At 39.2% G+C, this 27,837-nt stretch overlaps 1 protein-coding gene and 1 long non-coding RNA gene across 5 annotated transcripts; both read right to left on the bottom strand.

Annotated features, from left to right (window-relative positions):
- Window positions 1-258: 258 nt before the first annotated feature.
- Window positions 259-27,837, bottom strand: LOC104595518 (KH domain-containing protein HEN4-like). 4 transcript variants are annotated; one of them, XR_016076375.1, is made up of 7 exons: window positions 26,968-27,836; window positions 5,002-5,445; window positions 4,606-4,881; window positions 3,662-3,958; window positions 3,429-3,530; window positions 1,763-1,874; window positions 259-541 (listed from the first exon to the last, which is right to left on the bottom strand). XR_016076375.1 is itself a non-coding variant. In XM_010256272.3 (7 exons), exons 1-7 carry the CDS (start codon window positions 27,598-27,600, stop codon window positions 380-382), a joined length of 2,007 nt encoding a protein of 668 aa, XP_010254574.1. In that variant the 5' UTR covers window positions 27,601-27,835; the 3' UTR covers window positions 259-379. The 4 variants fall into 4 exon arrangements, 3 of the variants coding, with proteins under 3 accessions (XP_010254574.1, XP_088744252.1, XP_088744253.1); XM_010256272.3 differs by having other exon boundaries at window positions 3,448-3,530; window positions 26,968-27,835; XM_088888126.1 differs by lacking the exons at window positions 259-541; window positions 1,763-1,874 and adding an exon at window positions 1,915-2,246 and having other exon boundaries at window positions 26,968-27,837.
- Window positions 2,661-3,422, bottom strand: LOC148791258 (uncharacterized). Its single transcript, XR_016076377.1, has 2 exons — window positions 3,059-3,422; window positions 2,661-3,008 (listed from the first exon to the last, which is right to left on the bottom strand). It is a non-coding gene; the product is annotated as an uncharacterized LOC148791258 (long non-coding RNA).

Genomic DNA, 27,837 nt, shown 5'->3' with positions numbered 1-27,837 from the left:
GCTTAATAATTATGCTTGCTTTTAGCTCCAAGGTTGGCCCTATCCCAGCTGATTAGCCCAATCTGACACAAACCTCCTTCTGCCTTGTTTTTGTATTAACTTCAAGTAATTATATAAAATTATTTTTAAGTGATAAATAATTATACAAAATTTAAATTATTTATTTTTTCATAATTTTTAAATTTTTAATTTGAGGTTTACACCTCGCCTCTTTAGCACCCAACAGCCCTTGATATAAAATGTAGTGCTCAAAGAAGGGGACAAAAAATATCGCACCTAATCTACATTAAATTTGGTCCAAAAGCCACCATAATATTCCCATCAACCATAATAAGTCACAAAGAAACAAGTGGCAAGTAATTCGTGTCTTCCCCTTGGATCATAACAGCCTGGAATGATCTGGTGATGGCCGTCCACTTAGAGTAAAAGCATGTAGGAGGCTCTGCGCTGCTTGTGTCTGATCAGGTGTTCCAGATATAATGACCAACGCATCACTTGTGCCAGAATGAGGATCACGTACCATGACTTTTGCACCCGAGATCTAGTAACACAGCAATAGCCAGAATGATGTTGAAATGAAAACAACGAGTTCATGATTTGACTACTCAGGAACAAAACAATCAGGGAGAGGAGGCAGCAATTTAATCTTCAAAGCAAGGGATTAACTACGAGACTTAGTTAGATGCATCTGCACACCCTAATTATTTTTTTCGTTTTCATTTTATTTTCCCATTTGCCTAAAACAGAGCACTCCTCCCTAGTGAAAGGACAAAAATCCACGACAGAGATGAGTAATGAAAATGGTATCAATAGATCTTGATTTTGTGTTTTCATTAAAGAGACTTCTGTCCTTTACACAACAGGGTGCTTTTGTACAGTAGAAATGGAGTGTGCTTAAATTGAGACCAAATCAGCTCCCCACAACATCCCACAACACATCCCCGCCATCGCCATGTATTGAGAACATTTTCCAATGATAATCCCAGAAATGATGATGTCATCATCAGGAGATGCTCTCAATACACGGCCAAGATGTGCTGTGGGACGTTGCGGGGGGCAATCTCGTGTGGGGCTGATTTGAACTCGCTTAAATTACCATCAGTGAGCAGTAGCCCTCTCTCTCTCGTATCAACGGTTTTGCTTTGTCAAACTTAGAGCTTGTTTGGAACCATTGTGTTTCACAAGTGTTCCGCTTCACCAAGAATGAGGAATGCTGCACCTCTGATTATTGCAGTGTGCCACATCACATTGGTCATTCAAGATCCCCCTCACAAAACCCAAAGCATAATTATTGCAGCAATGTTTTTCCAAAAACTAGTCTGCCAAATATGATTTAATGTGGTAAGTTGGTGAAATGGAACAAACGCTTGGATGCCAATCAGAACGTTAATCCTGATTTTCCAGGCAATGATATAAACACCAATCGGAAAAATTTGTATTTGCATTCAGCTATTTGGAGTCTTGTAACCCAAGACAACTACTTGAGCTTCTATTCATAACCATTGACGCTAAAATTCAGGGTTGGTTTTTGTCAGCCATTCTTCAGGTGTCAGCTCAGCTAGACTTTATCGTCCAAATATAATACCATTGAGATCACGGAATCCAATGCCCATTAGCATTAGAGATTGATTGCATAAAAGATTTTCACAAATGGTGTTAAATCACCATAACATTAACTGTCTATGATTAAAGCTTCTCTTTTTTGACAAGCATCAGGATGAATACAAGGAATAGAACTCAGTGTAGATGGGCAAGGACTTACTTGTCTTAGGCGATTCAGATTACTACCCTGCTCCCCATAGACAGATGCAAGAACATTTTCAGGAACCACAATCTCCACAGTTGTATTAGTGACAATCGCAGATTTGCTTCCTCTGCAAAAAGTACTCAGAAAAGTATTTTCACTTATTCATGATATATGCAAAAAGTTTGTGATCTTTGATTTTTATGAAGCTGCTTGAGGTACAAAGTGATCTTCCAATATCAAATACTGGCATGTAGTTAACTATACAGATCTTATTGTTTATGTTAGTCATGACTTGTATCTATGACATACAGAGACAAACAAGAGTTGGCAATAATATACCAATGTTCTGAAACCTGGAAGGCATGGTTGGCTTGGTTTTCTCTGGTCAAACCAGATGATGCCAATGTAGAGTAAAAATTCCTTCACTCTAAGCAGAGTTTTCAAGGCGACACCTAGGCGGGTTCCCAGGTGACTAAGCACTTCCTATTGCTCACCTCACCTAAACGCCAAGCAATTCTATATCAAACTTCACACTATCTTACAATATTTTTATATCTTGAATTCTTGATCTCATAATATTAACATAAGCAATGATACACCTTAACATTCTTTTTATTACTTCATAAATCAACATGCATTTGTTAGTTTATTTTTATATTAGGGTCCAAATGATACAGACCACTTTACCAAAGAAGCTATAAAGAACTCAAGTTCACTGAAATTCAAAGACTTGGAAGATTTTGAAGACTTTGAAGACTTGAAAGAGTGAAGACTTAAAGCAATAAGTGACACCAGTCAAACACAGGTATGTTCAACACTTCATCTTCTTCTTCTTCCAAAATAGAAATAGAGGCTCAGATCAGCGCCTTCTTTTTCTGGGATAAGAAATAACCCTCTCTCCTTAAATTTCTGATTCTTTTACTTTTTTTGGAACAAAAACAGGGGCTTCTGTTTTTTGGAACAAAAACATAAGCAATGATTTTTTTTTCTTTCTGTTTTTTGTAATGGTCATCATTTTCAAGTTTTTTTCTTGCATTTTTTTTAAACAACAGGGGCTTCACCCCCAACAGGGGTTCTGCCCTTCCTTCTCCTTATTTGTTGATTTTCTTCTTCTTCTTTTTTTTTTTTTTTGATGAATGATTTTCTTCTTCTTTTTCTATGACAAAAACAGGGCAGCCACTTCTTTTACTAGGCAATGGTTATTTCTAACACACCATCCTTGAAACAGTAGGAAGAAAATGGTTATTTCTGAGACACTAGCCTTGAAAGTTGAAACATTACGAAGAAAATGGTTATTTCTGAGACACTAGCCTTGAAAGTTGAAACATTACGAAGAAAATGTTTATTTCTGAGACACAAGTCCTGAAGCACTAGGAAAGCAAGTTTACTTTTGAGACACTAGACGACTAGGCGACGAAGCGCTCCCTTGTTGCCTAGGTTCGCCTTGGTGCCTTGAAAATTATACTTCTAAGTTCTTAACTTTGTAAATCTTGGCCAATTTCTCAAAGACTGAGTATCAGATACCCAGCCTGAACCATGCAAGGGATGGTTTCAAGGTTAGCCTGACTAGCCTGTTGGTTTTAAGTTTTGGTAAAACCACAATAGATGTAAAATGAACTTCCCATACAACAAGGTCTTAGTCATTTTATAGCTTGATAGAAGGGAGAAAAAAATATTGTACCAAACTGTGGAATGCGAACCTGCCAAGTTCTAAGCCACCTTTAAATGTTGTCAATCCTCTTCCCATGTCTGTGATGCCCCTTGGATTCCCACCGCTTGTGGCCTGCATCCAAGCACACCACCAAAAGATGATGCCATGAATTATTAATGCATTCTGACTTCTGAGAAGGAAAATACAAAAAGAAAATAAAAAAAGGCTGATGATTGTAATCAGAGATGGAACACAACTTGTACCTGTGATGTCCATAACCTTGGCGAGGGAGGACGATCTAAACTATGAGAAAGTCCTAGATGATCCATGCTCTGTGTTAGAGTAGTTTGCCGATCAAGATTATGGGAAAGCCCTACTGATGGGTACAACCCAGAAGTAGGTTCCCTCACTCTTCCATAGGGACTAACCTCTGAGACAACAGATGATGAGTTGCTCCCAACTCCAGCTCCTTTTGGAAGTTTATTTGGGAAAATATTATCCCGCAGTCTACCAGTAATATGATACAAAGCATCCTTAACATTATTAAGATCGCCAGTAATCTGTAAAATCAAAACCTTTTTCTTTAATAAATACTTGGGTACACTGCTGCCTCAAGTATTTTTGCTCTTAAATTAACTTAAAAAATGCTCATTTCAAGTTGTTCTTTTATCAAGTATGGTTAGAACCCAGAAAAGGAAACAAAAGAGAAACCGATTAACAAATGAAATATAACTATGATTGTGAAAAAAAAAGGGTCAAATTGGCTTAAACAAAACCCACCTTTCTTAAAATTTGAAATATACAGAAAAAAGGAATAAAGAAAACAAGGACTTCTACCAAAGAATCGCACTACAGTGTTCTCTAATAACAGCAAGAAGCATACATAAAAGTTGCATGTATATGATACTGCCAGAATTTATAAGACCAATCTTGCCAAAAGAATTCTCAGAGAAATAAGTGCAAAAAAGAATTCTCTCTTTTACTGTCATGTAATAAGTGCAAAAAGAATTCTCAGAGAAAATGCCAGGACAACAAAGAAGTGTTGAGCCTATAACATTTTTATTGAGAATAGAAGGGAGGTAGAGCTGAAAAGAAATAATGGCTAGTAAGTGAGAAAATTGCCCATCTAAGGACCAATCTTGCCAAAAAAAAGTCAGACATTTATTCCTCTTGCTTCTATATTAAACTAGGTAAAGAATTGGCATACCTGTACCACTTCATCATTTTCCAAGGCACATTTTGGGACTTGGTCACCTCCCAATATCCGTATACCAGCACCGGTTACCCTCCTCATTTCTGAGATTATTGTGCCTCCTTTACCCATCAAGCAACCAACTTGGTTTGATGATATTAGAAGCCGTGCAGGGGTAGAAGCTCCCTTGCTTGACCCTGACTCTAGACCATTTTCAATGCCGACCTCAATAGACCTAGTGAAAACACGGAGAACAGCCTTTTGCACTGGAGAGTACTGTGAATCTGCATTCTACATGACAATAAAGCAATGCCAGATCCAGTAAGAAACTAATGTAACTAACTGCATTGCATCAATTAACATGGAGGATGAATAATAAAACTCTGACAAAATAATGGTAGCAAAACAAACCTCCATTGCAGAAATGGTGATTACACGCTCATCTGACTCAGGTACTGATGCTGCCACACTAATAGAAGCACCCGTTTCATTCTGTAGTGCCTTGACGATGACTCCTCCCTTGCCAATTACACCACCAACCTTATCATTGGAACACAGCAGTCTGAATGAAACTTCTTGCTGTGCCTTCTTTGGGTCTAGGTTGGAGATCTTGTCAATCTCTTGAGGCAGAGGAAGGCTTCTTGAAGCATAATCAACAGAACTACTTGACAAAGGTGGTATGAATGAATTCTGTTGTGGGAAAAGATCCCCATGTGGATCTGGAAAGGTCCCATGGGTAGCTGTCTCCATGGGCCTGCTTGCAACTGTCTGTGTTCTGTCTATTAGTGGACAGCTTTGAAGGCAGCGGGAAACAGCAATAAGTGCTTTTTTTACCGCCAAAATATCTCCTGTAACCTGCGATGACATAGATTCAACTCTCAAGTGGGTATAGCCATATAGGGAAAAAAATGGTTTCTTTATAACACATTCTTAATGGTGTTAGCCACAATTTATGATCTTAGGAAGACTAAATTATGCCTAGGGGGATATTTTTCAGGGACAAAAAAGATTAGATGTTGTTCATGGACCATTGAGATGCAAAGTGTTATACTCATGAGTTCCCATAAACCTCTTGATTTGATTTAAGATGTCGTGGGGTTGAAGTTGGATATTATTATGCAGCTTGTCAAGTCTGAACTGATGGGAAGCCGAAGTGGAGAAGTTTTTCATTTGGTGAGTAGATGGAAGTCTGAACTGATTATTGAAGCGAAGAAATTTTTATTTGAGAGCGGAAGGGCCAGAGGAAAGAACCTGTTAAAAATTAGGGAGGATAGGAAGGCCACAATACTATTGTTTGAGGAAGCAGTGGCATGGTTAAAGGGCTTTATTGATGGTGTTATACAATCGGTTAGGACAATAGGATGGAAAAATGTCTTCGAACTGGGAAAGAAGAGGTACGAAGTGGAACTGAGATGCAATGGTAAAGGCTGGTTATTCATAAAAAAAACTGGTAAAGGCTGGTTCATCATGACTTTCGACGCAAGAAGACAATTGCTTTGCTTACCGGAAGGGAAGAAGAAGCAAGGTTGGATGGCCTTTGCAGAGGGGTTGCAGCAGTTTCTTGTCTCTATCAATGTGGTGTTGGAGCAAGAACGAAGTTCAGCACCCATTAAAAGCCTGGAGAAGCCGTTGAAGAAGAGCTCATGCAGTGATGGTGAACTTATTTCGAGATCTAATACAGGGATGAACCTGTGGTTTGAGGGTGAGAAAGAAGATTGGGAGTGGAGAATGGTGATCTCAGCGAGCAAAGCAATACAAGATTGGAGGAAGGTCCTAAACTCAGTGGTGCACAACTTGAAGCTGGAGCCCAAGGTTGCTCTGAAACCATTCTCAGACAGGAAGGCAGTGTTGAGAATTGATGATGAAAAAATCAGGGGATTTACATCTTTTGAATGTGAAGAAGGTTTGATTCAGATTCAAAACTGGAAACCGTTGTGTAATGAGATGGAACATGTCTGCGGAAATTTCCTGCTCAAATTGGTAGGTCTTCCCTTCCATCTCTGGAGTGAAGCAAATCTGGGAAATATTGTGAAGCTGCTGGGCGGAGAAATGGAGGAAGTCCATCTGCAAGATTTTCGTGCTGCTGTGGTTAGGATGGTCGGGGTGAGACTGGAATCGCTCCCAAGAACAATAGAGGTTCTTGCTGAAGGTACATGGTTTAAAGTATGGCTAGTTTCAGAGGTGGAGACAGAGCTGTGGGGACAAAGACCCAAGGTAGAAGACGATGCTGACGTGGAGGGTTGGATTACTAGGGGCATACAGCTGGAGGGTAAGACTAAACATAGGAGGCAGCTTAGAAAGGAAGCTGAAAAGTCGGTGGGAGAGAACCAAAAGCCACGAAATCTATTAAAAGAAATAAATTTAAAATTTTTTGAATTAGCTGGTAATTCAAAGGGACAAGACACCTTTGCTGACGTGGTTAAGAAAGGGAGATTTCTGCAGGCCGGGTCATCTGAACCGGTGGGTGGACCGATCGGCTCAACCAGAAAGAGGAATCCCTACCCACGTGATTGTTTAAGTGAGCACGTGGGTCGGGGGATGGGGTGAGAGAAAATAGAAGCGACAGGGAGGGTCAGGAGAGAGAAGTAGGGAATGAAGGAGAAACAGAAAAAAAGAAAAGAATCCTGGAAATCCTAGAGTGTCTGTTAAATGAAGCAGTGGTGGAAAACGGTCAAAAGGAAGGGTCAGAGGGAGTTGGAGTAGAGGGTTCTGAGGAGGAAGGAGATAGAAGAGTAGAAAGTCAAGTGTAAGAGATGTAATTAGTGAGGATTCTGTGACGGGTTTTGTACAAAAACTGGGGTGCAAATTGAAAGGTCCAAATGCTCTCATGGTATTTTTGAAAACAAAGAAAGAAGAAGCAAAATCTAAAAGGAGAAGAGTGAGTGAGGCTGAAAGGCTGCTAAAGGAGGTGGGAGGAGATAGAACTTTGAAGGTTAAAGGAGAAAGAAGGAAGAGGAATAACTGAGGGCAGGAGGGTCTAAGGGGAAAGAAGATAGTTAGATGCTGGTACTTTTGCAGGAGACCAAGAGAGCAGATGTGGTAATAAAAGAGACCAAGTGCTAGGAAGAGAGCAGTAATAAAAGAGGCCATCAAGAAAACAGACCCAGATGTGGTACTTTTGCAGGAGACCAAGAGAGCAGATTTTGACATTAGGTGGGCAAGGAATGTCTGGAGAGGTAGGGGGATTAGCTGGGCGGCTCTGCCTTCTTGGGGGTCTGTGGGGGGCGTTGTCACAATGTGGAAGAATGAAGTACTCATCGGTCAGGAAGAGTTAATAGGCCAATTTTCAAATTCCTTGAAGTTTAAACAAGTGGAGGATGGGTTTGAATGGGTGCTTACCAATGTATATGGTCCAAATGATTACAAAGAGAGAAGGAAGTTGTGGGAAGAACTGGCCAATATAAGGGGACTATGGAAAGGACCTTGGTGTCTTGGAGGTGACTTTAATGCTATAAGATTCCAACTTGTGGGAAGAACTGGCCAATATAAGGGGACTATGGAAAGGGCCTTGGTGTCTTGGAGGTGACATTAATGCTATAAGATTCCTGGAAGAGACAAATAGTCTGAGGCAGAGATCGACCTTGAGTATGAGGAAATTCAATTAATTTGTGGATGTTTACGAGCTTAAAGAGATCCCATTGTCACACAGCTGTTTTACTTGGTCCAATCTCCAAGTAAACCCGATTTGCTCTAAGCTGGATCTAAAGAGCAACGAAACTCATGCTCGGCACCTCACAGGCAGCTTGGCACCTAGGCAGCTCCACTTCAGCCTCTGAGTAATCGGCCACTTGGAAACAGACCAAATGACGAGATAAATAGCCAAAAAATTGATACTTAACCAAAAATCGATTCTTCAGCACCTATGTTGCACACTCTCCCTTGCAACCCCAAGGAAACATGGACACACCAGCGAGTGAGAACGAAAATGTGACATCTGCTGTGTCGTGGTGTAAATTGCGTAAAAAGTGAGAACGAAAACATGGACACACCAGGAGCTAAGATGGAAATTGCGTAAAAAGTTAGAGGATTATCTTCTTTAGGAGGAAATAAGTTGGAGACAAAAATCATGGTGTAAATGGCTGAAGGAAGGGGATAGGAATACCAAATTTTTTCATGCGGTGGCAAGTGGAAGAAGAATAAGGAATTTTGTATCAAGTCTAGAGATTGAAGAGGTTACAATATCCACCCAAAGAGAAACAACAGAGGCTTTTGCAAATCACTTTAGGTCTATCTTTAGAAAACCCCTAAATAGTAGGGTGTGGATTGAGGGTATGAAATGGTCAACTTTGCAGATAGAGGATAGGGATTGGTTGGAAAGGAAATTTGAAGTGGAAGAGATAGGGAAGGCAGTGTTCTCTATGGATAGATCAAAGGCACCAGACCTAGATGGTTTTACGATGGCTTTTTATCAAGATTGTTGGGAGATTAAAAAGGAAGATCTATGGGCTGTGTTTGATGAATTCCACTCTAGAGGGGTGATCAACCCAGGGCTGAACTCCACTTTTATTGCACTAGTTCCTAAGAAGAGGAATGCATGTCACCCAAAGGATTTCAGGCCGATCAACCTAATCAACAACCTTTATAAGATTATCACCAAGGTGTTGTCCATCAGAATAAGGGAAGTGCTCCCAACAATTATAGCAGATAATCAACGAGCCTTTGTGAAGGGGAGACAGATAACAGATCAGATTCTGATAGCAAATGAGAGCTTGGAGGAGTTTAAGAGATCCAAGAAAAAAGGGGTGATTTGTAATCTGGATTTGGAAAAGGCTTATGATTTGGTGGATTAGTCTTTCTTGATGGAGGTGATGACCAATTTTGGTTATGGGGATAATTGGTGCAAATGGGTCTTGGGTTGTATCAGGAACTGCCATTACTCCATACTGGTAAATGGGATAGTGGTCGATTTCTTCCCAGCCTTGAAAGGGATTAGGCAAGGAGACCCCCTCTCTCCCTTTTTATTTACTTTGGTAGCTGAAGTTCTGGGGAGACTAATTTATAGAACAGATTCCAGGGACTTAATCAAAGGTTGGAGAGTTGGGAGGGAGCTTGTGCCACTCACACATTTGCAATTTGCAAATAACACCATACTCTTTTGTGAAGTAGGGAACCCTAACAGGATTAGAAATTTGAAGCTCACTATACGACTTTTTGAGCAAATGTCAAACCTTAAGGTGAATTTTGAGAATAGTTGTATAGTTGGGGTAAATATGGGCGAGGGGGAGATCTCTGAGGCTGCAGACATCTTAGAATGTGCAATAGCAAATTGGCCCCTTAATTACCTTGGTTTGCCATTGGGTGATAACCCTCATAAAGGCGAGTTTTGGGTTCCGGTTGTGGAGAGGTTTGAAAAGAAATTAGCAACTTGGAAGAAAAAATATTTCTCTTGGAGGGAGAACCACTCTAATCAGGTCTACTTTAGCTAACATTCCTGTTTACTTTTTGTCAATCTTCAAGATTCCGACAAAGGTGGCTAGTAGATTAGAAAAACTAATGAGAGACTTTCTCTCGGAGCCGAGGGAGGAGAAGAAGGACCATAGGGTGGGGTGGGAGATGGTTTGTAGGAGTAAGAGGGAGGGAGATTTGGGTATCGGGAATTTAAGGAATAGGAACTTGGCTCTTCTGGGGAAATGGCTTTGGAGGTTCTCATTGGAGAAGGACAAACTTTGGGTGAAGATAGTGGAAAGTATTCATGGGGTTGCAACAAATGGATGGGACTCTAGGATTCTGGCAAGGAGTACAAGAGCATCTCCTTGGAAAGCTATTCAAGTTATTCTACCTTTGTTCTCTCCATGGATTAGGTATGACTTGCACTCAGGCAATCTCATTAATTTTTGGGAACATGTTTGGATTGGGGACTCCTCCATAAAAGACCAATTCCCAAGCCTTTTTGCCCTTTCCACTTTTAAAAATGAACCGGTGTCTTCATTCATTGTTCCTTCTAATTCTATTTCTGGGGTCGGCTGAAACTTGGGCCTACGAAGAGATATCAGGGACATAAAGCTTGATGGTATCTCATCACTGTTATCCATTCTTGAAGGGGTGTTCCTAGAGCCAACCGAGGCAGACAGTAGAATTTGGACTCTCACCCCCTCTAGTTCTTTCACTTGTGCCTCTTTCTTTAGTGCTCTCACACATTCTTCTTCTCCGGGCTTGTCTTTCCCTGTTAAAGAGGTGTGGTGTCATCCTATACCTCCTAAGGTTAGGAGTTTCTGTTGGGAATTTTTTATGGAAAGAGTTAACATAGCAGATTTACTTCAAAGAAAAAGACCCAATAATTGTTTTTATCCTCACTGGTGTGTCCACTGTAAAGCTGATGGTGAGTCTGGATATCACTTACTAATCTCTTGTCGGTTCACTAACATCATTTGGGAGTGGTGTACTTCTTTGTTTGGGTACAGGTGGACCCCCCTTCGAATGTGCAAAGCCTATTCACATGTGTGCCGTTTCGGCCAACAAAAAGGGTTTATGTGGAGGTGTATGAGAGCTACAGTTTGTTGGACTATTTGGGAGGAGAGAAATTCACAAATATTTACAGATAAGGAGAGAAGTTTGGAAGCAATGCTAGAGGTCATCCACATTAGGGTTATACACTGGCTGAAAACCTTGGCTCTGCTCGCAGAATTCTCAGTCGATGAGTTGCAAAGAAAGTGGAAGGAGATAGCAGAACTTGTTCCAATGAGGAAGGCCTCAAATGTTTGTTGGATCCCCCCACCCCATGACTTTGTTAAACTGAACTTTGATGGCAGCAGCTTGGGCAATCTAGGGCCATCCGGAATAAGAGGAGTAATAAGAGATGAACAAGGGAAGTTGTTAGCTATGTATTCTGGACCAGTTGGAGTGGGAGATTCTTTGAGAGCTGAGATTCTTGCAACTCTTGAAGGGATACAAAGAATCAAAGATATGCATATTAACAAGTTGATCATAGAAGGAGATTCTGAAGTGGTGGTAAACTGGCTGAAAGAGGATAGTCTTAGACTTTGGAATTACAGTAATGAAAAGAGGAAATTCAAGTGGCTGACTAAGGACATGGAAATCCAATACAAATGGGTAAAAGGAAGTGCGAACTCTTTGGCAGATGGTCTAGCTAGACAAGGGGTGAACAGACATTCTATTTTTCAGGCTGTCTTGTAATTTTTGTTCTTTTGATGCTTAATGGTTGTTGTTGGGAGCTAAGATTGCTTAGCCCCCTTGCCCTGTAATTTTCTCATATTTTTAATATTAATTCGATCCACAGTTATTGATCAAAAAAAAATTATGCCTAGGAGGTGTCAATAGACCGGTTTTGGGTTGGATCCCGTCCAAATCAAAATCAATTTGGATGGATTGGATGGACTGATAAGACATATTGAATTGGACAAATCCAGACTTAATGGTCCAAAGTATTTATTGGATTGGATTGGACCTGTCCATCCATAATGGATTTATGGATATACAAAAAATGTGATATTATCTTATGAAACTGATGATGTAATATTTCTTGATATGCAAAAGTTCATTATTTTATTTGTTCGTAACATGAAATTCATTAATTTCAGGAAAAACAAAGCCATACAATCTGGAAAAACTTGCAGGGCTGTTAGCTAGGTTATTTGCAGCCCAAGGTACCCACATGAATGAATGGTTCACGACTTCATGGTGGATACAAGTGATTTGATTTCTTTCAAAGTATTGCTGTGTTATGTAGAAAAAAAGTTATGGACTGGATTCTCATTTTTCCAAAATTTGAAGCAGTCTCAAAGGAATACCTTGGAAATGGGTGTTGGTCTTTATTTGAATTGGAACCAAGGAGTTAATTTTTTGTATTTGTTTCTTTGGGGTGTTTTTTTGTTTATTTTTCGTTGGATCTGTATCACTGTATGCTTGGTGATCTCTCATATTTGATGTACTCTTTTTTTTCTTATTAATAAAATTCTTTTTTTTTCTTTTTGCCAGGAAAAAATGTTTCTGAGAGTCCAAAGACCTGAAGTAAACCAACCAATTGCAGTCCTACAGTCACCTTCAATGATGATATAAGACCAACTGTCAGTGTTGCACAGCCTCAGTCCCCCCCCCATGGTTTCTTACTGCTCCCCCAATTCCTGATGGGCCGGGATTACAGAGGCAGCAATCATCAAAGTTGAGTTTTAGCTTGCCATTTACTGGTCTCTCCCAAGTTGCCAGTATTTGTCACCAACTAGTTCTAGGTTCATAGTTTGTTATTGAATCCCAGTCTATAAGGATATAGTCCATTGGGATTCCTTTGAATTCTTCTCTAGCCATTAATCAATATGCAACCTTTATTGTTATGTTTTCTATGAGTGTGCACCACTAGCTTTTTTTGTTGAATATTCTTGTGTATACAGAAATTCATTATTACTATCTTTTGGTATTTTCCAATACAAAATAATAAATAAATAAATTCTTTATCAATAATAAAAAGTTAAAAATACAGCACATGTCAACAAAAATCATAACTAATAAATTAAAGATTTTGTGTGAAAAAACCACCACCTTACTAGTTGCTCCTAACCAACCTAAGTGCCTAGGTGACAGGGTGATGCCCTATTGCCTACTCACGTTGCAACCATGGTTATCAAGGAACCAAGGCCAGATTAGGTGATAGTATCTCCCCTTGGTGCGAACCTAGGTGACAAGGGCGTTCTTAGTTGCCTATTTGACCACCTAGGCATTGCTTTGTGTCTCAGAAAAGTACAGAAAAGGAAGAGGTTGAGCCCCTACTTTGTCGTGGAAAAAGAAATGAAAAAAAAAACCCAAAAAAATAAGGAAAGAAGGGGTGGTACCCTTGTTTCAAACTCTGTATCACTGGAAGTCTAACAAAACAAGAAATTAAGAAAAACGCAATTGGGTTTTGCCTTTTGGGCGAGGCAAGCACCAAAACGCACCTAATCTCCTTGACAACTATGCATACTAATACGTATAACATATGATTTTATGTATCATAGAACACAAATAAAATATAGGATATGGGTTGGATAAGTGAGGAATTATTTAAGGACCTAGAACTTAACAATGGATATGGCACTAAATAGAATGGAATGGCAAAATAGGATTCATGTAGCTTATCCCTTATAGTTAGGACAAAGTTTAGATTATGATGACGGTGATAAAACAAATAAAATATAGCACAATATACAACATATGATGAGATGCTTGCTTTTTTCTTGATAAATATGATAAGATGCTTGCCTTATTTATCATATCAAGGATGCACTTAGGATTGGAGACCAAGAAATAACACAATGTGACCTTTTCTAGTACTTTGGTTCAATAGTTCATAACAAGGTAGAGATTGGGGAGGATGTTGCCCATAAAATTAGAGCAGGATGGGCAAGATGAAGGGATGCATATGGAATCTTATGTAATAAGTGAATACCACTTAGATTTAAAAGAAAATTCTGAAAAGCAGTTGCAAGACTAGCTTTTCTGTATGGAGTATAGTGTCGGACAGTCAAGAAACATGTCCAAAAAATGAGTGGCAGAAATGTGTATGCTGAGATGGATGAGTGGAAAAACAAGAAAGGATAGAGTCAAAAGTGAAGTTGTAGCAGCAGGCCCCACTCAGAATTATTTCCATAGTTGTATCAGATTGCTGAGAACCAGGATGCGGCTGTGGCAGATTGCTATAAATTAATTGGCAACTCCGTTTTCTGGTGCCCTTCTTTTCGAAGACACTTCCAGGATTGGGAGATTGCCAAGGTTGCTGAGCTACTGATCTCTCTTCAGTCCTTGAATTTGATTAATGATGACAGTTGGAGCTGGAATTGGAGTACTGATGGCCTTTTTTCAGTCAAACCCTTTGCCCTCAAGCTTTCAGACGGGAACCCAGCTGATGTGCCTGCTTCCAGAATTTGGAATCCGATTTCCTCCTCAAAAATCAATACTCTGGTATGGGCAGTGGTGTTGGAAAGGTGTCTAACTAAAGTTAATCTGACCAAAAGAGGGGTGCAGGTCCAGGATCAGTTATGTGTTCCATGCTGGTGGTTATGCAGTGGGTTGGGAACTTCATGGCCTCTCAAAGCTTGCCAGTAGTGTATGAATTGCTATCCTGGCTGCAGTGATAATCACCATTTGGGCAGAAAGGAATAGGCAGTTGTTCCAGAAAGTCTCCAAATATTTGGGTGTTTTAATTTCCTTTTCTTTTGGAAAGCTGGTCATTGCAAAGATCTTCCTAGGTAGTCAGCACCAGTGAACATCACCACAAACTATGAAGTACACACATAAAAAATGTCATAGATTCTCCTCCAAAGCATATAGTAAAGACTTTGAAATGAATCCTCCTAGGCTAGTTGTTTCAATAAGAAATCTGCCTCTTATTGTGCGGCTGCTGAAGTAGATTGATTCACCTGAAAGCCTTTCATAGCTTCCTAAATGCAGAGACATTTCTGTTCAAAAGCAAGAGCTTTTTGTCATTTTCTCCCTATACCATTTCTGTTGTTTTGGTCTGGAGCTCTATGTATTTCCTAGAGTTGCCATTTTTATCTCTCAGAGATCTAGAGGGAAGTATGAGCATTCTCAAGCTAGAGAGTAATGGGGTCTTTCCCTACTGTTGAAACAAGACTGAGCACTGTCAAACCCCCTATTTAAGGTTTTTGGTGCTGGGAGTAAAAATCTTGAAGAAAGCAGAGCATTAGTCACAAAAGGGTAATATTAGGTTTACAAAAATTCTACTCATCACATGATGTCACATGTGAACCGATTGTGACAGAACACTACCAGATGTTAACAGCTGGGGAGGATTCAGTCAATTGTCAGAAAACTTAGGGATACTTTAAGACAATATGTAAGCAATAGGGGTAGAGTAAGTCAATTTCCTAAACCCTAGGGGTACTTTAAGAAATTTTCCCTTAATGAAATTACATTACCTTTTCTCAAAAAAAAAAGTCAAAAGTGAAGTCATTCGGACAAACCTTGGGGTAGCTCCAAAAGGTGATAAAAAAGAGTCAAAAGTGAAGTCATACAGACGAAGCTTGGAGTAGCTCCAATGGGTGATGAAATGAGAGAAAGTAGACTAAGATGGTTCATTCACGTGCACCAAAGACCCTTGACAGCACCCATAAGAAGTTAATGTTGCAAGTCGAGCGGGCTAAAGCCTAGAGGGGGTAAGGGTAGACCAAAATGGACATGGCTTGAAATAGCAGGAAATGATTTAAGTGCTAATAATTTAACAAGATATTGCATTAAACAGCACAGAATGGCATAACAGGATTCATGTAGCCAATCTCATTTAGCTGGGATAAGGCTTGAATGGTGACGGCGATGATAAGATGCTTGGCTTGCCCTTTTCCTCTCCTAAAAAAGTGCCCAATATGTATGCAAGAAAGGCATATAGTTGTTGCCAACTACAGCATGTGGATATCAATACAGATGGGCTCCAACAAATCAATTGTTTAATGGTAACAAATAAATATCTGCCATAATCAGTAGTATATCTCTTTCTTATCTCCCTTAAGAATGCCCTGGGGCATTGAAATTCCAAAAACTAACATGCAATTTGGTGGTAAAGTCATGGTCCTTGAAAAAACCTTTTGTTTTCAAAGAAGACCTTTTGTTTCCGATCATTTTACAAGCAAAAGAATGCAACCTTGGGCTTGGTGAATGTTAATTAATTGGGTGCACATAGTAATCAATCTAATTTTCAGTTAGTTGAAAAGCTCAAGAGAAAGAAAGAGCCAGCTATTTCATTACATGCTTAAAGCGCTTATGCTTTAAGCATTTTGTAGAGTCATCTGTAGCCTGTGAGCAATCTGTAGCCTGTGAGCCTGTGAGCCTGTGAGCTTTTCTATGGGATGATTTTCGTTGTAATCTGTAATCTGTAGTCAATCTTTCCTATGGGATGATTTTCGTTGTAATCTGTAGCCTGTGAGCTTTTTGTGCTCGGATGTTGAGGAAATCTCTCCCTCAGAACCCTTATCTCTCTTTCTTTGACTAATAATATTCACCATTTCTCAAAAAAAAACCATAAAGCGGTCAACCACACTCCATCAAAGGCACACAGTTAATGGTTGTCATATTTGCACCCAACAGATAACCCTTTAGAGAGGCCTCTGACTTCTTGAGATATGTCTAGGGCATAAGCAATCAGTGCCAATATCAGCTTCTTCTTGAGACATGTTCCGTACCTAGAATTTCCAGCCATTTGATTCATTGATATTTTCTTAGATTTTTAAAGAGTGCTACTTTAAAAGTCAACACTCAACACAAACACAGGTTTATAGACATTCTCGTGTACACTTTTTTTTATCAGCAACACAGAATGATTCATTAATTTTAAAATGAAGGAGTACAACAAGGAGTTGTGGGCAAAGATAACAAGCCCCAAAAGCTATCCCAATATTTACAAAACAGCCCAAAACATGGATTGTCTCTGGATTCCTTGTTTAGCTAACCCATCAGCCATACCGTTTGCAGAACTCCTAATCCACTTTATTTGGATTATCATGTCTTTAGAAATCTGTTTGAAGCGCTTGAATTCATTCTTTAGCTGCCATATTACTCCTTCCCCATTTTCAGCCAACAACTATTTTTGAATCACCTTCAACAATCAACCTGTCAATCCCCACCAGTTCTGATCTCACCACATCTCCATGCTGAATAGGACCTGAATACATGGCTAGAATGTTTCCATTTTCTTTCCCGAGTACCCCACCAATACCCAATGGTCCAGGATTGCCCCTGCAACTGCCATCAAAATTTAATTTCCTCCCTCCAGCGCATGGAGGAGACCAGACCTCATGTATTTTTTGTCTTCTAGAGGAGAAGTGAGCTATTAGTCCCCATAAGCTGAAGAAATCTTCAACTTTAAAGTTTTCAATGAGCTTTAAAGTTTTCACCCAATGTGCAACCCTTAAGGTTATAACCTTTACCACAGCTTCCTTACTCCTTTCTTTGTCTTCAAAGATTCTTAAGCTCCTTTCTACCCAATTTGTCCAGACTACTGCCGCTTTGGTGCATCTCCCCAAAATCCTGCCTCTTCTTTTAGAGCAACTAAAATTATGAGCGCTAAATAATCCTTCCAGATTATTAAGAGGAAGCCATCTGCAACCAAAAAGAGACGAAAAAATACTCCCAAATAGAGGTAGCAAAAGGACAAGAAATTAGAAGATGAAAAGCAGCCTCACCATACAACTACTAGCTTGGGGACAAGTACCAATTTGGACTTTTTCTCTAGAGCAAATCACTGGTGTTAATGGAGCCATGATACACTTCCCAACAGAAAGCATCGACTTTTGGAGGAATAGACCAAGACCAAATCTCCTTAACAAGGAAAGAAGGAGAAGGGGATGTGGCTACAAGAGAATTCAGAAAGGATTTGCAAGAAAAAAACCCTGAAAGATTAAGTTCCCACACTCTAGAATCTGAACCACCATGCCCTAAGACCACTAAATTCAACAGGCTAAGTAGAGCAGTAACACTGGGAATTTCTGACTCTCAGGTTTCTAGTAAGGCCCAGATTCCAATTAAAGCCTGAATGGGAAGAGGATGAGCTGATAAAATGACACACTAGTTTTCCTTTAAATCTAACGAGATAAAAAAGATAAGGAAAGACCTCAAACAAGAGGGAGTCCCCGATTAGAGGGGTAAATCAGGCCATGCTGCCTGCGGCACGGCACGACAGCACGTGGGCCGTGCCAAGCTCGGCACGATGGTTCAAGCCGTGTTGGGCCTAGGATTCCAGGTCCACGGGCCAGCATGGCACGACACGACTATGCATGTTGTGCTGCCCACGGCCCACGTGTCGGCACAGTCCAGCCCGCAGGCCTGTAGCGGGCTGTGCTCGGCCTGCCCGTTGAACTAGCCATTGGGAGCCCCCAATGGTTAGTTTCAGCTTTTTGGGGGGTTTTTTATAGAAATACCCCCCAACAACTATATGGGGGAGTATTTATGTATTTTGGTTTTGGGGGGAGAGAATGACACAAGTGCCCCCCAACAGTTATATAGCAACTAGTTTGGGAGCGTTTTGGGTAAAGTGATAAATAACTTTACAATGACCAAAATACCCCTCCCAACAATTAAAAAATAGCTAGTTTTTAGGGTATTTTGGGTAATTGAATTATTTTCAATTCCTAAAATAACCCTATCCTCTACCATTCTTATCACACCAATTCAACAATTCTCTTAATCTCTTCTCTAATTCCCATACTCCCTCAAGTCTGGAGTTGAAAGGCTTCAATCATTGAAATCAAGTTGGGATTCTGAATTGGCAATCCGAGTAAGTGTAATTAAATTAAATTTTATTTTTTTGGAATTTAAAAAAAATGGTCGGCTCCTCCCGAAACCGATTCCCCAACATGTTCAATGTCGACGATATTTGGTTGCAGCATGGTAGTACACCGATATGGATTCCATTGATATTGAGGGAACTTCCACCCCTAGTACTGATACTAGGGGAAAGAAAAAGAAGGCCACTAAGTTAATTAGCCCGGTTTGGAAAATATTTAAAATAGAAGAGGTTCAGGGGAAGGGAAAAAGAGTTGTTTGTCAAAAATTTAAGGAAGACTTTAGCTATTGTAGCAAGGGTGGAACTGGCCATTTGGGTAGACATTTGTTCACCCATGAGAAAAGAAGAAGAAGAAGAAGAAGAAGAAGAAGAAAGAGGAGAAGGGAGAGAAACAACACAAACACAAATTGGGCGAGGGTTTTGGTACTTTTAAATATTCTCAAGAAAAAAATGAGGGAAGAATTAGCAAAATACATTGTACATGTTGAACAACCATTTTTGTTAGCTGAAGATACTAAACTTGAAAAACAGTTACGTAATTCTATAAATCCATAGTTTAAAAAGTTTCTAGGAAAACTATTAGATTAGATGCTTTAAAAAAATTTTATTCATATAAACAAAATTTAATTTATATGTTATCAAATCTTAATTTTAAAGTTGCAATTATTTTTTATATTTGGACTTCTAAATTTAACATAAATTATATTTATGTTACCCAGTCATTTTATTGATGAAGTTGGCTTTTAAATAAAAGAATTTTAAGTTTTACTAGGCTTGAATGGCCACATACCGGCCCAGCTATTGCCACAAGTATTTTAAATACTTTACATGCTTATGGAATTGACAATAAATTATTTTCTATTAGTTTTGATAATGCTAGTAATAATTATTCAGCAATAAATATTATAAAATCTCAGTTAAAACCATGTTTAAATGGTAAATTATTTCATATCAAATGTGCATGTCACATCTTAAATTTATGTATTCAGGATGCTTTAAATATTATTTCTATTCATATTTCTAAAAATAAAAATTGCATTATATATATATATATATTAAAACTTCTAGAGCAAGAAAACAAGAATTTAAATATTTATGTCAAAATTATGATATAAAATATAAACATTTTATATTAGATGTTAAACATAGATGGAATTCTACCTATGCTATGTTAGAAAGTTGTATTTCTCACAAACAAATTCTTTATGACTTTTATAATGCAAAAATGCCTACTGATATTATATTTGAGGAAGATTGGGAAATGGCAATTTGTATAAAGAGATTTTTAAAACATTTTTATGATGCAACTAATTAATTATTGGGTACTTATTATCCAACTAGATGTAATTTAACTTATCAATTAATGATGATTAGTGATTGTTTTGCAAAATATAGAAAGAATCCACAATTTAAAAGTATTATTAAAATAATGAAAAAAAAAATTTTAAAAAAATTGAGAGAACATTTCTCCTCTTTATTGCTTAGCTACAATATTAAATCCTAGGATTAAGAAAGATGGTTTAGATATTTTACTTGAAACATATTGTGAAAATATAAATATTGAAATTGGAAATAAAAAAGAAGAAATTAATAGTTTATTATTTAAAATGTAGAGTTTATATGAATCTGAAGTAATAGGGAATAATAAAAATTCTATAACTTGTACAACTACATCTTCCACTTCTGAACTTGAGTCTAGTAGTGGAAGAGGAAACTTTTTTATTTAATAAGAGGCAGAAATCCATTGCCTGGACAACAAGTTCATTTAATGAAATTAATTTTTATTTACAAGTAAATTTTTCTACTTTAGGTGATTCTTCCCTCACCTTGGAGGGAACAAATAATTTTGATATTTTATCCTGGTGGAGTGAACATGCAAAAAATTATCCAGTTCTCGCCGCCATGGTACATGATCTACTAACTCTTCCGGTGTCTACAGTTCCATCGAAGTCTTGTTTTAGTGCAGGTACTATGGTGTTGGACAACAAGAGAAGTTGTATGGATGATGAAAGTCTAGAGATGTGCATCTGCTTTAAAGATAGGTTGGATGTTGAAGATAGATTACAAGACAAAGGAGGGCATGACACTACACCTGATGTTTCACTTGAAGCAAATGATCAAAGTCAAGAACAATAGGAGAAAATGATGATGATGATGTCAATATTTTTTGTATACCCAATAGTTGTATAGCATTTTTTTTCAAATTATTGTAAATTTTGTTTTAATTTTATTTGATATTTTTTAATAACGTAATTTGTTATCTTCAATTTGTAACTATATTATATTAATTTATTCCAATTTTCATATTTCATTCATCCAACCATTGTATGCTTTGTATCATTCAAATTTAAATAAAATAAAATTCCTATTTTTCTTCTAATTTGTTATTCACTTTGATTCTTTGCCTCTTTGACTTCTTATTTGGTTAAGTATTATTTTCATTTCTTTGTTAGCTTTCTTATTTTTTCAAATAGTTCCCAAAGGAAAGTTAAATATTTTAGTTTTACTTAGATAATAAATAAAAAAAATCAAGACTGTAAAAAAACAAAAAAAATAGCTGCCTAGCACGATTGACCCACCCCCAAGGCCTAGCCTGTGGACCAGCCCGACATGGCCCACACCCACGGCACAACCTACAGCTCGCCCGACCCAGGCCCATGGCATGGCACGGGCCCTTATGGGCTTGGGTCGTGGGCCATGCCAGGCCAATCCCCCAAATTATCCCTGGGGAGGGCGACACGACCCGTTTTACACATCTATCCCTAACCCAAATATCCTCCCAAAACCTTATTCTCTGACCTAAGTCATACCTTATGTGCATAGTTGTCAAGGCGACGCCTAAGCGGGTGCCTAGGCGACAAGGCGCCCTTTGAGGCTCGCCTCGCCTAATCGCCTAGCAGTTTTCTACTTCCTACTATAAATAATTTTTTATTCATTATTTTTTGAGATTATAATTATAAAATAGACATTATTAAACTAAAATATCATTTTGTGTGTTTATATAATAATTTTTTCTATTATTTTCTTATATATTAGGGTTTAATCAACACAAACATTGCTAAATGCTGCATTGACCCCGCAAAGACTTAAAACTATGCTTATGTAAGTGAGGAACACAAGATGAATCTCATGGATAGCCTTCCAAGGAGAAGCCAAAGTAGCTCTATGCAAGCAGCCCGCATCCCACCCATTGTTTGACAACCCATGGATAATTGATATGACTATTCCACAATAGTGTTTTAAAAGTGCAAGGCGCAAGGCGAGGTGTGTGACTTTTTGAAGGCGCAAAAATACAAAGAAAAAAGCTAAAAAATAAAAATGCCAAAAAATTCAAAAAGATGCAAAAAATAAAAAAAAATATATTAAATATAATATTAATAAGAAATATAAACTTGAATTTAAAAATTAATGGTTTAAAAAACCATTATCTAAAATTAAAATACATAAACATAACATGTAAAGCATATTCAAGTGAAAATTTAAAAATAAAATCAAACATATAAAATATTTCCAAGCATGTAAAGCCCATCAACTATACCACCTTATCCCATCTAACCAAGTGATCTTTTTTCCCTCCCAGAGCTCCCAAAGGAAATCTCTCATAATCTTTTCAATTCTTTTTACCATTGCTTGGGGCATCCTAAAACTGACATGAAGTACACTGGGAGATTTGCTAGAGTGAACTTGATCATAGTTATTCTCCCTCCCATCGAAATATAATTCCTTTTCCAGGCTAGCCTTCTCTCGAACATCACTACTGGGGTCCAAAAACTACCTGATCTAGGGTTGCCACCAAGGGGTAATCCTACGTAACACAAAGGCCAATTCCCTTTCTCACAACTCAACAAGTCTACCATTGCTCTTAGATCACCATCCTCCAAGTTGATACCAGCCAATAAACTTTTAAACCAATTGATTTTCAAATTGGAAATCCTCTCAAAGAATTTCACTACCAGCTTCAGATTTTCTACCCCTTCTCTGCCTTCCCCATCACAAAACACCAAGATCTGCAAACTGCAAGTGTGAGACCAAAACTCTATCCCTTCCTATTACCCAACCCTTAAACAGTTGCATAAAGTTAGCCTTAGAGATTAGCTTACTTAAAGCCTCAACTATCAATTTATCCAAAAAAAAAAAAAACAAAACAGCTATTTGTGTGAAGAGAAAGGGAGAGAGTGGATCACCATGTCTAAACCTCGAAGCCCCTCAATGAAATCAACTACCGACCCATTAACTATAACAGCGAAGTGGCTTGTTTGCAAACAACCTTTGATCCATTTACCCATAAATCCCCAAATCCATACCCCCTTATGTTAATCAAGAAATCCCAGTCCACTAAATCATAAGCTTTCTCCAAATCCAACTTGATTGCTATTCCCTTCTTCTTCAACTTTTTTTGAGCCCCACACACTCATTTGCAATAAATTCTGATCTATTATTTGTCTGTCCTAGATAAAAGCCCCTTGGAACTAGGTTATAAGAGGGGGGCACCTTTTCAAGTCCTTGAGAAAGTACCTTGGCAATTATCTTATAGATACTAGTCACTAGGCTTACAGGTCTGAAATCCCCTGGCTGAGTGGCATCTTTCTTCTTCTGGATCAAGGCTAAGAAAGTTGAATTCATTCCCTAGCTGATTACTCCCCTACTGTGGAATTCCCTAAAAACTTTAATGAAGTCATCTTTAATTATCTCCCAACAATCTTGATAGAAAGCCATTGTGAATCCATCAGGCTCGGGAGCCTTAGATCTATCCATAGAGAAAACTGCTTCCTTAATTTCAATCTCCTCAAACCTTCTCTCCAAAAACCCCACTTGGTTTTCTTCCAAAAAATCCCACGCAAGCCCAACCAAAGACCACCACTCATTGATTGGCTTGCGATATAATGATCTGAAATGGTTTGCAAAGGCCTTAGCAATTTCACCTTGATCTGTTATTTTAATGCCCCCACCAATAAAGATGAGATTGAGCTCTTCCTTTTTCTACCATTTGCTAATAGCATGGAAAAATTTTGTGTTTCCATCCCCTTCCTTAATCCACCTCTCCCTTGACTCCTGCTTCCAGCTGATCTCTCTCAATAAAGTCATTTCTAGCTCCTTTTTAGAGACCAACTCTTCTCCCTATCAATCTAGTACACCTTGCAACTCCTTCCTATCAATCTCCTCAATTTGTGAAATTAGGCTGGCTTTTTTCTCTTCGAATCTCCAATCTCCTCAATTTTTCTACTAGCTTTCCTCCCCCCTTACTACATTCTTCACTTTTCATGCTTTCCCCTGAAGACTCTAGCTCCTTTCCACAATCTATCTTTGATCCTCCCTCTGATTCTTTCCCAACCTCACTCACATCAACAACAGATAAATCCATGGACCTTTGCACAACGGGAGCAAGACTTGGGCTGTCTGCTATAGCATTAGAGGAGAGGTCAGTAGCAAAACCAAAATCACTAAAGTTATAGGGATTGCCAGAGTTCAAAAGAGGATCTTACTCAATGGGAGGGACTTTTTTAGATTCCTTATTGCCATGAATCGGATCTTGATTGCCAATCAGACCAAAGCTAGTTTTCTCTATTTTATTGTGTTCCATGGCTGCATTAACTTAATCCGACATAGGTATTATGCCCCTTGCTGGAGTTTCCTTTGAAGCTTTATAGTTCCCCTGCCTGTTCACCATCTGACTTTCCATATTTTGCTGCTCAAATGAGAAGGATCTCCTATTTGTTCACCATCTGACTTTATAGTTCCCCTACCCGTTCACCATCTGACTTTCCATATTTTCCATATTTTGCAATTTCCCTACCAAAGACATGTCAACCTAATTGTTGAAGTTCTCTTGAAGAGCTCTTTCCCCCAACCCAATCTGCTTATATACTTTAATGTCAGAGCACTCCTAAATCTGTGTTTCACTAACCTTCTCTCCCTCAAACAAAGCACCAATAAGCATATCCTCCGTCATCCAAGCAAGCCTGGATAGTCCCATCAACACTTCTAAAGCTAGAGCCTAGAATCGTCTTTAGAAAAGCTCTCTTCCTTAGAATTGTCACAGTTGAGCCACCGGCTGTTGTCATTATCATCCCCCTGAACTTCCTTCGATCGAGCATACCTAGGGTTAGGCTTGTCTTGTATTGACTGAGAGTGCTTGACCCATTGTAACTGGGTTGAATTTCCCAAATTTTTACCGTTAGAGCTTGGCAGGGATGATGATACACCCACCTTAGCATCTCCCGTCATCCCCCCCTCTTCACGACCCCATGTGTGAGATTTAAGTTATCAAGTGAGGTCGATTTGGAGCAATATCCAACCACTTGGTCCACCCTGGTTCAATAACCTTCAATCCCGCCTTCTCTCCTTTTAGAGCCTCCTCGTAGAACAACGGTCCACTTCTTCTAAATTCAAAAAGATTTGAAAACCCATTAAAGGGTCTTTCAAGCCTAATAAAATTTTGCCCGACAATCTAATTTCCTTTAAGGGAAAAATGATATTGATGCTTGAGCCTTCCTTGCTTTCTTCTCCATGTGGCTTTCTATTTGCCATGTGAGCATCATCTTCAACCTTTCTCCGTTTCTTCCCAGTGTCGGTTCTACTTCCAATGCTATCCATACCTGCCTCCATCTCCCATAACAAAAGAAAAACTTCAATTAGTCTCGGAATATTCTCTGGCTTGGATGCACCCACCCGCAAGGTAGCCACATGAAGATCAGATACATGCATTTCTTGAAGGGAACCTCCACACAACACTGCAATCTGGAAAAGAATCTCCTCTATCCAAAGATTGAACAAGAGTCGAGTCCCACGATTTTCAGGCTAATAGAATCACACTCTACCTCCATATTCTGTCAACTGAATGAAATCTCCCATATCATTGTTCTTCTTCTCCACAATAATTTTTTTTTGAATACATAGTTCCCCTTTCCATCCAGTCTCTATGATGGCAAATGAAGTGCCATCAATGAACCCTTTGAACCAACTTGTAGCTTCCCTACTTAACACCACCACAAATCTTGTCTTCTCTGATTTTGATCGCCGAACTACCACATGTTTCTTCTAACAGGAATCTCCTCTTTTCCACGGCTAGAAACTTCTTCCACCTATTCACCGGAACAAACTTCTCCTCCATGATCCTTTTCTCCTCTTAAGTTCCTTCTTGCCTTCTTTAGATTTCTCAACCAACTATTCTTTTATCTTCCCAAGCAAATTCAAGCTATTCTTCTCCTGTACATTCTCGTGTACACTTGCCTAGTTTTTTTTGGTTTATTGGATGGCCAAGATTCCTTTTGTCAAATCAATCCTCGATTAGTTTACAGCCAAGAAGATCTCATGGATTGAATCCCCCGTCAGCAATCACTGTATCTATCGTGCTTATGGTCTGTGTCTCTAGACAAGTTTAAGTATCAGCTGTCTGGATTCTATTTCAAGACATTTCGATCTTGCAAGTAGAAACTGTGACTAGGTGATGGAGCACTAAGAAATGAATTACACTTACTGGTTTCCTGGTCCAATCCAACTTCAACTGCTTCACACTACACCAATCACCAGGGGGGCAATTCCGTTGTTTACATTTCCTGAATCAGAAACCGAAGGCCAAATAGAAGATGGCATAAGGAAGTAGATAAGTTATTATTATTTAGGGCATTTTCTCAAAGATACTTTGATTTTTTTTTTATTCATGGAAGAATGGGGGGATGCAGGAAAGGTGAGAAGAGAGAGCTGAGGAAGACGAATAGTGATTTGAAGAGAGATGGAGTGAGAGATTGAACAACAAATGTCTTTTAAATCAAGGGCAATTTGGTCCCAATAAAACTTTTTCCATCCTACTTAGTTTTTGTAATTAGTTTCTAAACATAACTGAATTTGTCCTTTTTTGGTTGAACATAACTGAAATGTTCAATTGACTAAACTTGGTCATTTTTTTATGCAAAAAGCCCTTAATAAAATGTTAGTCTATCTCTCATCTTGTTCATTAATAGAATCCTTGATCCCTGATAAAAGAATCACTTTTTTTTTGTTCTTCTAAAAGAAAATCTAGGGCATCCGTAGCAGTTCTTTGAAATTCTAAAACACTTCTTACTAGCATCTGGAAATGAGAACAAGATAGATTGATAAGGAAACCGTATAGCTTCGGAAACAAAGCAAAAGCTTCAAATCAGGAATAGAATCCTCACCTCTATCACTTCATCATTCGGAGCTGCGCAAGCCGGAAGCTTCCCAGCCGTTAAAACACTAATCTTGACGCCATTTTCCTTCCTAATCCTGTCAATAACCTTTCCTCCTTTCCCCATAACCGCCCCAACCTGATTGGTTGCCGCCAGCAATCTCCAGGATACGGCCCCGCCTGGTGGCGGGAAAACCGCTTGGGTCTCCGCCTCGACTTCCAAGACTCTCTCGAATATCCTAACAAGCGCCTCTTGTGCAGACGAAACTTCGAACTCCACTTCACCCTCTTTATCCCCCTCAGCTAAGCCCTTTAATCTTATCTTCTTCTTGGGACTCTCAGGAGCGACGATATAAATGATACGCTCGTCGCACGCAGGGATAGGCTCTTCGACGCGGATCTTGGCTCCGGTCTCTTTCTGGTACTGCTTGACGATGCTGCCCGATTTCCCGATGACGCCGCCAATGTTGGAGACGTGGCAGAGTAGGCGGAAGGCGACTTGGCCCGGAGAGAGAACAATGGGAGGCAGAGGGGCTCGGCCCCGTTTGGATGCACCGTTGGCGCTGTTGGGATTGTTTTCTGGCATTCCGGTGATGTTGTAGAATGGACGCTTCGCAGGTGGAGAGAGAAATGGTCCCTCCATTCCCTTTAAATATATTTACGATTTTTCTCCCTTTCCTTCCCTCTGCTTCTGCGAACTAGTCGCAGAGGGGGAGGAGGAGCGAGAAAGGAATGGAGAATTCTTCAGTTTGTCCTCGCCTTTGATTCTTTCTCTCCACCACTGCTCACTCTTACTCACAGTCGTGAGCGGTGGTGATCATGTTCGCGACTTGGCGATCCTCCGTCGCCACGGGCCACGGCCATAGTCTAGGTTTTTCAC

The sequence above is a fragment of the Nelumbo nucifera genome, chromosome 5, assembly GCF_055504915.1.
Source record: "Nelumbo nucifera cultivar China Antique chromosome 5, China Antique-T2T, whole genome shotgun sequence".
NCBI classification, from domain to species: domain Eukaryota; kingdom Viridiplantae; phylum Streptophyta; class Magnoliopsida; order Proteales; family Nelumbonaceae; genus Nelumbo; species Nelumbo nucifera.
This window is presented reverse-complemented; position numbering and strand designations above follow the sequence as displayed.